General features: G+C 47.7%; 2 protein-coding genes and 1 non-coding gene across 3 annotated transcripts in view; 1 reads left to right on the top strand and 2 right to left on the bottom strand.

Annotated features, from left to right (window-relative positions):
• Window positions 1-1519, bottom strand: part of LOC133557403 (uncharacterized) — a 133028-nt gene extending 131509 nt beyond the window's left edge. Inside the window, exon 1 of the mRNA XM_061907829.1 lies at window positions 1061-1519. Coding sequence (XP_061763813.1) covers window positions 1061-1087 — 27 coding nt within the window. The 5' untranslated portion in view covers window positions 1088-1519. The remainder of the gene's footprint in view (window positions 1-1060) is intronic.
• LOC133557401 (kinesin-like protein KIF2A) overlaps window positions 1-12712 on the top strand; it is a 43488-nt gene that overhangs the window by 16363 nt on the left and 14413 nt on the right. Inside the window, exons 8-16 of the mRNA XM_061907826.1 lie at window positions 6606-6660; window positions 6733-6895; window positions 8619-8709; window positions 8787-8850; window positions 8918-9009; window positions 9090-9232; window positions 10729-10933; window positions 12401-12511; window positions 12586-12653. Of these exons, the coding sequence (XP_061763810.1) occupies window positions 6606-6660; window positions 6733-6895; window positions 8619-8709; window positions 8787-8850; window positions 8918-9009; window positions 9090-9232; window positions 10729-10933; window positions 12401-12511; window positions 12586-12653 (992 nt within the window). The remainder of the gene's footprint in view (window positions 1-6605; window positions 6661-6732; window positions 6896-8618; window positions 8710-8786; window positions 8851-8917; window positions 9010-9089; window positions 9233-10728; window positions 10934-12400; window positions 12512-12585; window positions 12654-12712) is intronic.
• trnag-gcc (transfer RNA glycine (anticodon GCC)) lies at window positions 4613-4683 on the bottom strand. The gene has a single exon. It is a non-coding gene; the product is annotated as a tRNA-Gly (tRNA).

Raw genomic sequence — 12712 nt, 5'->3', positions numbered from 1 at the left:
AATAGAGAATCTTTGACTAGTGTTTTTGCATGAAGTGCTTTAAAACAGCAGTGTTCCTGTCTAATAGAGGATCTTTGACTAGTGTTTTTGCATGAAGTGCTTCAAAACAGCAGTGTTACTGTCTAATAGAGAATCTTTGACTAGTGTTTTTGCATGAAGTGCTTCAAAACAACAGTGTTTCTGTCTAATAGAGAATCTTTGACTAGTGTTTTTGCATGAAGTGCTTCAAAACAACAGTGTTTCTGTCTAATAGAGAATCTTTGACTAGTCTTTTTGCATGAAGTGCTTTAAAACAGCAGTGTCCCTGTCAAATAGAGGACCTTTGACTAGTGTTTTTGCATGAAGTGCTTTAAAACAGCAACGTTCCTGTCTTAATAGAGGATCTTTGACCGGTGTTTTTCCGTTACGTACTTAAAATAGCAGTGTTCTTGTCTAATACAGGATCTTTGACTGTTTTTTTGCAGTAGGTGCTGGTTTCTGTCTAATAGAGGATATTCGACTAGTGTTTTTGCAGTAGGTGCTTTAAAACAGCAGTGCTCCCATTTAGTAGAGGATCTTTGACTAGTGTTTTTGCATTAAGTGCTGGTTTCTGTCTAATATGTTGCGATCTGTGACTCAGATCTTCACATGTTTATTTTTCCATCTTTGTTTCATTCTCTTCTGACCCACTTACTTCCTGTTTAGTCCGTTACCATGGTTACACATTGATTTCACCTGCTCCTCGTTTTCTACACACCTGGTTCTCCTTGATTTCTCCCTATATAAGCTTTCCTCTTTTCTTTGTTCAGTCTCGGATCCTAATTTGCCCACGCGCAACAGTGACGACTCTCGACCTTCATCTTTGTATGTATATTCTCGCTAGCTTTTACGCTAAGCCATTTGTTTATTCCAGCTCACATGCTGAGAAATTGTTTTTCTGTTTTTTGTGTGCCTTCGTGCCAGCTTAGTTGTTTACTTTTACTTCCTAGTTCTCATACTAGCGTTTTTGGTTTGCCTTCTCTTTACAGCAGTGTTTTTGTTCCTAGCCTTTTATTATTTAATAAATCCATTTATAACTTACCTTGTTGTGTTCATCGCTTCGACGCATCCCCGGAAGAACCAATCCGGCATTACAATGCCACACAAGCGTCACAGTAGGATCCGAGCATCAAAATGTTTTTCCGCGTCGAAACCACGGGAGGAACCCTTCGACTTGGGTTTGTGGTTGGAGCTCGTGGCTTGGGAGCAGGAAAGACTTGACTGTGGGCCTGAAGTCCCCTCCGAAGCCGTTCGCGCTGCCCCGAAGAGGCGGGGGGTCCAGTGGAGAGGCCCCCCGCACGGCAGTAATGTTCCAGCACCACTTATTCCTCCCCATGGACACAGCAAGTTTCACCCCGTCCAGGATTCACCCGTCATTACCGGTAATCCTGCTTGTTTTTTTTCAAATCATTCCTTAAGCTGCCATGACACTTTTTCCGACACAAGCGATGACGTCAATTGGGGAACGCCCACCGGTGACGCAACACCGGCCTCTGTTGATGACATTTTTTCAGAAGATTTTTATATTGTGGACAGTAATTCTCATTCCCAACCTTTTTTGAATATCAATAACATTCATGACAAGATACAGAATTATCAGGATATTTTTTCTTATTATTCTAGTCAACCTCAGTCACCTAGTTTTTCTCCTACACCTCCTTTAAAACCTCATTCTCCGGCCAAGTCCAAGGTGTTTCCTCCCTTTTCTAAAGGAAATTCTGGACAAATTAAAGGGGAGGAGTCGGCCCGCCTCCAAGCCTCCCACCACCCTCCCTTAAGGTCAGTCCCTGACCATAGGGAACGGGTCTGGGATCCCCGTCTGGAGGAAGGGGCTATGACCTATAGCTGTGCTACGGAGGTAGCACAGATACTACCCTCTAAACCACGGCCACCATGTAGACCTCCTCCACCTGTTTTTCCCCCGGCCAAGTCTCAACGGCCTTGTAGACCTCCTCCACCTGTTTTTCCCCCGGCCAAGTCTCAACGGCCTTGTAGACCTCCTCCACCTGTGTTCCGTCCGAACCCTAGTTCTCCTCGGCAGACCCCTGTGCCTGCTCCTCGGCTGAAGCCGACACCTGCTCCTCGGCTGAAGCCGACACCTGCTCCTCGGCTGAAGCCGACACCTGCTCCTCGGCTGAAGCCGACACCTGTTCCCAGTCTGGTTCTCACACCAGCACATGACACTAGCCTGGTTTTCACACCAGAAAATGTTTCTAGCCTGGTTCTCAAGCCAGCACTAGACTCCCACCTGGTTCTCACACCAGCCTCCGACCCAGAACTGGTTCTCATACCAGTTACAGACTTTAGCCTGGAGCCCACTCCAGTACCAGCTCCAGAGCTGGAGCCTACTCCAGTACCAGCTCCACGCCGCCAAGCGCCGGTACCAGCTCCACGCCGCCAAGCGCCGGTACCAGCTCCGCGCCGCCAAGCACCGCCGACGACGGGGCTGGAGCCCACACCAGCGTCGACGACGGGGCTGGAGCCCACACCAGCGTCGACGACGGGGCTGGAACCTTCACCTATGTCGACAGGGCTGGAGCCCACTCCAGTGCCAGCTCCTCGACAAGCGCCGGTACCAGCTCCACGCCGCCAAGCACTGCCGACGAAGAAGCTGGAGCCCACACCGGCGCCGACGATGAGGCTGGAGCTCACACCAGTCACGACTCCTGCGGCTCCCAGGCCGCCTCCGACGACTCCTGCGGCTCCCAGGCCGCCTCCGACGACTCCTGCGGCTCCCAGGCCGCCTCCGACGACTCCTGCGGCTCCCAGGCCGCCTCCGACGACTCCTGCGGCTCCCAGGCCGCCTCCGACGACTCCTGCGGCTCCCAGGCCGCCTCCGACGACTCCTGCGGCTCCCAGGCCGCCTCCGACGACTCCTGCGGCTCCCAGGCCGCCTCCGACGACTCCTGCGGCTCCCAGGCCGCCTCCGACGACTCCTGCGGCTCCCAGGCCGCCTCCGACGACTCCTGCGGCTGCAGCACCCGCATCATCCTCGCCAGCTGCACTCGGGCCTGCTTTGGCTGCAGTCCCCGCACCCTCGTCTGCTGCTTCCAAGCCTGCTGGGATTTCGGTGCTGAGGCGTCGTCCACCACGTCGACCACGGGCGTGGCCTCTGCGAGGTCATCCTCCTCGCCAGACACTCCCTCCTCCATGTCGGCCACGGATGTGGCCGTGCCCGGGTCGTCCGCCTCGCCGGGCACCTCATCCTGCGAGGCGGCCACTAATGTGGCCTTTTCGAGGTCGCCCGCCAAAACTTGTTCGGCAGCGGCGTTCCATCCGCCGCCGCCACTTGACTTGTCCTCGGTGGATTCGGGGACACACGACTTGGCGACCCTCCACCGTGGCCTCCCTCCGCCCTCCCTTCGTTTGTGGACTCTGTTTTTGGGGAGGGGGTTCAAGTTGTTTCTTATTTGTTTTTGTTTTCTTTGAGACATCTGGAATCTGTCTTTTTGGGGGGGGGAATACTGTTGCGATCTGTGACTCAGATCTTCACATGTTTATTTTTCCATCTTTGTTTCATTCTCTTCTGACCCACTTACTTCCTGTTTAGTCCGTTACCATGGTTACACATTGATTTCACCTGCTCCTCGTTTTCTACACACCTGGTTCTCCTTGATTTCTCCCTATATAAGCTTTCCTCTTTTCTTTGTTCAGTCTCGGATCCTAATTTGCCCACGCGCAACAGTGACGACTCTCGACCTTCATCTTTGTATGTATATTCTCGCTAGCTTTTACGCTAAGCCATTTGTTTATTCCAGCTCACATGCTGAGAAATTGTTTTTCTGTTTTTTGTGTGCCTTCGTGCCAGCTTAGTTGTTTACTTTTACTTCCTAGTTCTCATACTAGCGTTTTTGGTTTGCCTTCTCTTTACAGCAGTGTTTTTGTTCCTAGCCTTTTATTATTTAATAAATCCATTTATAACTTACCTTGTTGTGTTCATCGCTTCGACGCATCCCCGGAAGAACCAATCCGGCATTACAATGCCACACAAGCGTCACATAATAGAGGATATTTGACTGGTGTTTTTGCAGTAGGTGCTTTAAAACAGCAGTGCTCCCATTTAATAGAGGATCTTTGACTAGTGTTTTTGCATTAAGTGCTTAAAAACAGCAAGGTTCCTGTCTAATAGAGGATCTTTGACAGATGTTTTTGTGTGAAGTGCTTAAAAACAGCGGTGTTCATATCTAATAGAGGATCTTTGACAGGTGTTTTTGCAGTAGGTGCCGAAAAACAGTAGTGTTCCTGTCTAATAGAGGATCTTTGACCAGTGTTTTTGCATGAAGTGTTTTAAAACACCAGTGTTCCTGTCTAATAGAGGATCTTTGACTAGTGTTTTTGCATGAAGTGCTTCAAAACAACAGTGTTTCTGTCTAATAGAGAATCTTTGACTAGTGTTTTTGCATGAAGTGCTTTAAAACAGCAGTGTTCCTGTCTAATAGATGATCTTTGACTAGTGTATTTGCATTTCCGGGCCAGTCTGGACTACCGACCTTTGACCTGGTACGATGGTAGCTCCAAACATGATATTTCATTATGTACAATCACATCAAATAAGCTAACTTTAGAGTTTTGTGAGTGAAAAAAAAATATCTGTTGCATTGGCCGGGAATCGAACCCGGGCCTCCCGCGTGGCAGGCGAGAATTCTACCACTGAACCACCAATGCCTGTGTAGAAACCCTGGGAACATTCTCATTTTCCCCATCTAGGAACCCCTGCCACGTGTCACGTGTAGAGGACATGTAATGTCTTCTTCAGCCACTAGATGTCACTAATGCTGAAGGAACGTCAACAACCTGCATGACGTTGGCCTCCCTAACCACTCCTTCATGTTGTTAATATTCATAGTTGTTGTTACATAGAATTAAATATTGCAGCACAAACGACTTTTCCACATTTGGGGAGATCTTGACAAGTTATGAATACCAAAGTTAACATAAAAATAACCCAAAAGTGGGTCAAAATATACCTCATGTCTAGTGAGATTTTTAGTAAACCCCGTGTTTTATCTTATACTCATTTATATATATATGTATTTGTATTTAATTACAGCAGCAGTGAATGTAAAAATGAAATATGTGACGATAACCATGGAACTGGAAATAGATCATAAGTGAAGTGAAGTGAATTATATTTATATAGCGCTTTTCTCAAGTGACTCAAACCACTTTACATTGTGACACCCAATATCTAAGTTACATTTAAACCAGTGTGGGTGGCACTGTAAGTGATTAAATATCCCGTATGTGATCCATCCCCCCCCCCCCCCCCCCCCCCCCCCCCCCCGAAAAAATTAGGGACCCAATGTCCCTATGGGACAGAGGACCCTATTGTATTTCTAAGGTTTTATTATTATTATTGTACCGCCGCCTCTTGGAGCTGTAATTTGACCCCTTAACATACTTCAAAACCCACCAAACTAACACACACATCAAGACTGGCAAAAATTGCGATCTAATAAAAAAAAAAAAAAAAAAATTAAAACAAAAAAAAAAACCTCAAAATTGCGCTCTAGCGCCCCCTAGGAAAAACCAAAGACAAAACTGCTTGTAACTTCCGTTAGGAATGTCGTAGAGACATGAAACGAAAACCTCTATGTAGGTCTCACTTAGACCTAGATTTCAAACACGGACCTTCAGCAAAAATCAACAGGAAGTTGGCAAAAACCCCTTCAAAACAAAAGTTTCCTAAAAAATGTAATTTTTGCCTCTTTGAGCTGTAATTTGACCCCCTTAAAATGCTTCAAAACTCACCAAACTGGACACACACATCAGGATTGGTGAAAATTGCGATCTAATAAAAAACAAAAAACCCAAAACTCAAAATTGCGCTCTATGGCCCCCTAGGAATAAAACACTGACAAAACTGCTCTTGGGAAGAAAACACAGACAAAACTGCGTGTAACTTTAGGTAGGAATGCCGTAGAGACATGAAACAAAAACCTATATGTAGGTCTCACGTAGACCTACATTTCATTCATTGACATCCTTCAGCAAAAATCAACAGGAAGTTGGCAATTACACCTTCAAAACAAAAGTTTTGTAAAAACCTGTCACCTTTTTTCAAACATTATCTCCTCTGAGCGCGTTTGTTGAGTCGGCTTCAAACTAGCACAGGAAGGAGATTGAACCCTTCTGATTCAAAGTTGCGCAAAGAGTTTTTCTAACTGCTCCGGTTTTGCTTTTACGAGCCTTCAAAGAACGGCTGCGCTGATGCTGCTGCGCTGCTGCCGTCTCAAGATGGCCGCTTAAAAGCAGGAAGCACCAGTGTGACCACACAATGCAGAGAAGGTAGGTAGTGTGTGGGTAAATATATGTTGACTGGGGGAAAGAAGGAGGCACCAGTTTGACTCCAGGATACAGAGAAGGTAGGTAACGTGCAGGTAAAGATATGTTGTCTGAGTGATGGCAGGAAGCACCAGCGTGTATGGGTGAAAGAAATAAACACCAGTGTGACCCCAGGATGCAGGGAAGGTAGGTAAAGTGCAGGTAAAGATATGTTGAATGGGTAAAGGCAGGAAACACCAGCAAAAGTCGGTCCCGTCCATCGCTGCTTGCAGCTTTAATTTTGTTTGTTTTGGTTGTTTCAGATCGAGGAACACCGGATATGCGTGTGCGTGCGTGCGCGGCCCCTCAACAAAAAAGGTACGTGGTGGACCCGCTCGCCCGCCGTTTTGGACGCCGATCCCAAAACTTGAAGGTCTTTCCCCGTTGCAGAGTTGACCGTCAAGGACTTGGACGTGATCACCATTCCCAGCAAGGACGTGGTGATGGTCCACGAGCCCAAGCAGAAGGTGGACCTGACCCGCTACCTGGAGAACCAGACGTTCCGCTTCGACTACGCCTTCGACGAGAACTCCACCAACGAAATGGTCTATAGGTTGGTAGACCAAGAGAACCCAATAAGTACTATTAGCCTATTTTCCGGACTATAGAGCGCACCGGTATTTACGTTTTAGAAGAAAACATTTTTTTTCCATATATTAGCCGCACATATATGCGTTTTTGTGAATGTTCATTTGGAACGCGGCAGTAAAACGGCCGATCAGACAAAACAGAAGTCATCGTCATGGACCCACTAGCTGTGCAAGCTAGCTCTCTAATCAGCTAAACAAACTCAATAACTCCACCGTGATGTTTTGGCGAATTTATGTAACTAAAACAATACAAAAATAATGCTGTTGTAAGTTAGTACTAACACAAACATTTGTAAGCGTGTTAGCATATTAGCTCATGCTATCGACGCTGGCTTGCGCGCGTACAAATAAAACACTGCTACAGGCGTCGCATATGGGACGGTTTATTAAGCAAGAATTGTTTTAGTTATATTGTAAAACGTACAATGAAGAATCCATATGAGCAGAAACGCTATGGACGGCTAGAAAAGGGAACGGCACTTCCGTTTCCAAGCTTTGAACAGAGCCACACCCACAACATTTTAGAAGAAATAAAGCCACAGATATATTCGGTGTGAAATGAGTTAGTTATACAGCAAGATTTTTTGCATGTTCATTGAGAACGCGGCAGTAAAACAACCGATCAGACAAAACAGAAGTCATCGTCATGGACCCACTAGCTGTGCAAGCTAGCTCTCCAATCAGCTAAACAAACTCAATAACTCCACCGTGATGTTTTGGCGAATTTATGTAACTAAAACCATACAAAAATAACGCTGTTGTAAGTTAGTACTAACACAAACATTTGTAAGCGTGTTAGCATATTAGCTCATGCTATCGACGCGAGCTTGTGCGCGTACAAATAAAACACTGCTACAGACATCGCATATGGGACGGTTTAGTAAGCAAGAATTGTTTTAGTTATATTGTAAAACGTACAATGAAGAATCCATATGAGCAGAAACGCTATGGACGGCTAGAAAAGGGAACGGCACTTCCGTTTCCAAGCTTTAAACAGAGCCACACCCACTATATTTTAGAAGAAATAAAGCCACAGATATATTCGGTGTGAAATGAGTTAGTTATACAGCAAGATTTTTTGCATGTTCATTTAGAACGCGGCAGTAAAACAACCGATCAGACAAAACAGAAGTCATCGTCATGGACCCAGTAGCTGTGCAAGCTAGCTCTCCAATCAGCTAAACAGACTCAATAATTCCGGTGAATTTATATAACTAAAACAATACAAAAATAATGCCGTTGTAAGTTAATAATACTAACACAAAGACTCGTAAACGTGTTGGCATTTTAGCTCGTGCTGCCGACTCACGAAAACACTCCTACAGACATCACACATGGGACGCTTTAATAAATAAGAATTGTTTTAGTTATATTGTAAAACTTACAAACGTTGCTTGGAGCAACAAATGAAAACTCAATACTGGTAGGAACGCTATGGACGGATAGGAGACCAAGCGGCAAGTCCGGTTGAAAGCTCAGTCCAAGCAGAAGGGCAGTGCAGCTGCTGCAGCGAGCGAACTCGTCCATAAGATGGCGCCGTAGCACAAAGAAAAACACACCTTTTCAGTGTGTTTGCTTAGTGTTATTTCCCCCCAAAAAAAATCTACAAATAAGCCGCAGGGTTCAAAGCGTAGGAAAAATGTAGCGGCTTATGGTCCGAAATTTATGTGGTTCGAATATTTGCAGGTTCACAGCCCAACCGCTGGTGGAGACCATCTTCGAGCGAGGAATGGCGACCTGCTTTGCGTACGGGCAAACAGGAAGTGGGAAAACTCACGTGAGTCTTCCCAACGCCGAAGAAATGCTCTGCCAGCCTGTCCACCCCTGTTCTGACTAACTGGTGTCTTCCGGCAGACGATGGGAGGGGACTTCTCCGGGAAGAACCAGGACTGCTCCAAAGGGATCTACGCCTTGTCAGGTCTCTCGCCCGCTCCCGACACGGCGACGCGTCCCAACTTGAACTAACGTCGCCTTGTCCCCCGCAGCCCGAGACGTCTTTGTCATGCTTAAGAAACCCATCTACAAGAAGCTGGACCTCCAGGTCTTCGCCACGTTTTTCGAGATCTACAGCGGGAAGGCAAGTCGAACGATTGGCGCTTGTCTTGAGCAGGTTCCTTCGGGGAGGTCTTCACCGGTGTTCTCGTCTTGCCCCTCAAGGTATTCGACCTCCTGAACCGCAAAGCCAAGCTGCGGGTCCTGGAGGACGGCAAGCAGCAGGTGCAGGTGGTAGGGCTGCAGGAGCGCGATGTCAAATGCACGGAGGACGTCCTCAAGCTCATCGAAGTGGGGAACAGCTGCAGGTGCGTGACGTGAGCTTAATGAGAACTGAGTTTCTAGGCATAGTCGGGGTCTTGAGGGGATCCGGATTGCTGGCTGGAGGATTAGGTCTCTGCTTTTTGCGGATGATTTGGTCCTGATGGTTTCAACTGCCCAGGATCTTCAGCTCTACTGGATCGGAGTCCATGGTTCCCGCCCGGAAAAGGATGGCGTGCCATTTCCGGGTTGGGGACAAGATCCTGCTCCAGGTGGAAGAGTTCAAGTACCTCTGGGTCTCGCAGCCGAGTGCGAAGCCATTGGGATGAGAATCAGCTTTCCCAAGTCCGAGCCCATGGCTCCCGCCCGGAAAAAGGTGGTGTGCCATCTCCGAGTTGGGGCCGAGATCCTTCCCTAGGTGGAGGAGTTCAAGTACCTCTGGGTCTCGTAGTTGAGTGCGAAGCCATTGCGATGAGAATTGGCCTTTCTACGTCCGAGTCTATGGTTCCCGCCCGGAAAAGGGTGGAGTGCCATGTCCGAGTTGGGGCTGAGATCCTTCCCCAGGTGGAGGAGTTCAAGTACCTCTGGGTCTCGCAGCTGAGTGCAAAGCCACTGGGATGAGAATCGGCCTTCCCAAGTCCAAGTCTATGATTCCCGCTCGGAAAATGGTGGAGTGCTGTCTCCGGGTTGGGGACGAGATCCTGCCCCAGGTGGAGTAGTTCAAGTACCTCTGGGTCTTACAGCTGAGTGCAAAGCCAATGGGATGAGAATCAGCTTCCGCAAGTCAGAGTCCATGGATCCCGCCCGGAAAAGGGTGGAGTGCTGTCTCCGGGTTGGGGTCGAGATCCCGCCCCAGGTGGAGGAGTTCAAGTACCTGTGGGGCTTGTTCATGAGTGAGGGAAGAGTGGGTTGTAAGATCGACGGGCAGATCGGTGCGGCATCTTCAGTGATGCGGACCCTGTATCGATTTGTTGTGGTGAAGAAGGAGCTGAGCCGGAAAGCAAAGCTCTCAATTTACCAGTCGATCTACATTCCCATCCTCACCTATGGTCATTAACTTTGGGTTATGACCGAAAGGACAAGATACCAGTAAAGTTTTGTCCGTCGGGTGGCGGGGATCTCGAGAGATAGGTTGAGAAGCTTGGTCCTCCGGGAGGCCTTCAGAGTAAAGCCACTGTTCCTCCACATGGAGAGGAGCCAAATGAGGTGGTTCAATCATCTGGTCAGAATGTCTCCCTGGAGATCCGCTAGAAAGCCACAGGGTTGATCTAGGGTACGGTAGAGAGACTATGTCTCGGGATCCCTCGGCTGGAGGGATCGCGAACTGGACGAAGTAGCAGGGGAGAGGAACGTCTGGGATTCTTTGCTTAGGCTGCTGCCCCTGCGACCAGACCTCTGATAAGCGGAAGAAGATGCATGTACAGCATGAGCGCCTCAAATAGCTTCAGAAACTACAGCAACTGCCCCTGATCTGAACCCACATCCAGGTAAGGAAAACATGTCCAAAAGCCCTAGATGAAGATTTCTATCCCATCTTCTCCAGGACGTCCGGTCAGACCTCGGCCAACGCCCACTCGTCCCGCAGCCACGCCGTCTTCCAGATCATCCTGCGACGCCGAGGCAAGATGCACGGAAAGTTCTCGCTCATCGACCTGGCCGGCAACGAGAGGGGCGCCGACACGTCCAGCGCCGACCGCCAGACCCGCCTGGAAGGGGCCGAGATCAACAAGAGCCTGCTGGCCCTCAAGGTAAAGTCCCGTGTAAGACTTGGTGTTATTTTTGATTGACAGCGAACATCAGCACGATTATTCAGTCATTTGTAAACATGTACGTCAAATATCCTTTAAAAAATATTATTACGAACAAAAAAAGATCAAGTAAATATTTGTCATAGTAACAACAATCAATTAGAATAACAGTAATATAATTAAAGCTGCAAGCAGCGATGGACGAGACCGACTTTTGCTGGTGTTTCCTGCCTTTACCCATTCGACTTATCTTTACCTTCACATTACCTACCTTCCCTGCATCCTGGGGTCACACTGGTGCTTCTTTTTGTCACCCGTACACGCTGGTGTTTCCTGCCATTACCCAGACAACATATCTTTACCTGCACATTACCTACCTTCTCTGTATCCTGGAGTCAAACTGGTACTGCCTCCTTTCACCCAGTCAACATATCTTTACCCGCACAGTACCTACCTTCTCTGGATTGTGTGGTCACGCTGGTGCTTCCTGCTTTCAAGCGGCCATCCTGAGACGCCATCAGCGCAGCAGTAGCAGCGCAGCAATTCTTTGAAGGCTCGTAAAATCAAAACCGTAGCAGTTATTAAAACTCTTTGCGCAACTTTTAATCAGAAGGGTTCAATCTCTCTCCTGTGAAAGTTTGAAGCCGACACGACAAACGCGCTTAGAGGAGATAATGTTTGGAAATAAAGTGACAGGTTTTTACAAAACTTTTGTTTTGAAGGGGTAATTGCCAACTTCCTGTTGATTTCTGCTGAAGGATGTCAATTATTAAAATGTAGGTCTAAGTGAGACCTACATCGAGGTTTTCTTTTCATGTCTCTCCGACATTCCTACCGGAAGTTTCAAGTAGTTTTGTCTGTTTTTCTTCCTAGGAGCAGTTTTGTCTGTTTTATTCCTAGGGGGTGCTAGAGCGCAATTTTGAATTTTTTTTTTTGTTTTGTTTTTTTATTCGATGGCAATTTCCGCCAGTCCTGATGTGTGTGAAAATTTGGTGAGTTTTGAAGCAGGGGGTCAAATTACAGCTCAAAGAGGCACCAGAATAATAATAATAAAACCTTAGAAATACAATAGGGTCCTCTCTGTCCCAAAGGGACATTCGGTCCCTAATAAAACAATAACATTCAGGTTTTCCTTTTAAATATTTTTAAATGTTCCTTTTACATGTATTTTACCACCGGTGTCATAAAATGCCATCATGTTGCAGTCTACACGTATCTCTTATGTGTGACTGCCATCTGCTGGTCACACTTATCATTACACCACGTACCAAATAAAATAGCTTTGATGTCGGTAAGCAAAACCAGAATGATTCCGTACATTAGGCGCACTGTCGAGTTTTGAGAAAATGGAAGAATTTTAAGTGCGCCTCATAGTCCGAAAAATACGGAAATCGAAATCCGATGGATTGTCCAGCCCTACTTTGTGTCCTCACGCGGACTTTAACGACGTTACCTGTGGTCCCGTAGGAGTGCATCCGAGCTCTGGGTCGGAACAAACCCCACACTCCCTTCCGAGCCAGCAAGCTGACCCAAGTGCTTCGGGACTCCTTCATCGGGGAGAACTCTCGGACGTGCATGGTAAGACCCGTCTTGATTCGAGGGATCAGGACACGCCGCCTGTGACTCAGGGGGTGGTTGTCCCTCCTCTGCAGATAGCCACCATCTCTCCCGGCATGGCGTCCTGCGAAAACACCTTGAACACGCTCCGATACGCCAACAGGTGAGGCGTTCTGCGCGTGGTTGGCGAGCGGCGGCGGTCACGTGTGTCCTCTCTGTGCT

The sequence above is a fragment of the Nerophis ophidion genome, linkage group LG08, assembly GCF_033978795.1.
Source record: "Nerophis ophidion isolate RoL-2023_Sa linkage group LG08, RoL_Noph_v1.0, whole genome shotgun sequence".
Taxonomy (NCBI): domain Eukaryota; kingdom Metazoa; phylum Chordata; class Actinopteri; order Syngnathiformes; family Syngnathidae; genus Nerophis; species Nerophis ophidion.
The sequence above is the reverse complement of the archived record's forward strand: the minus strand, read 5'-3'. Positions and strand labels throughout refer to the sequence as shown.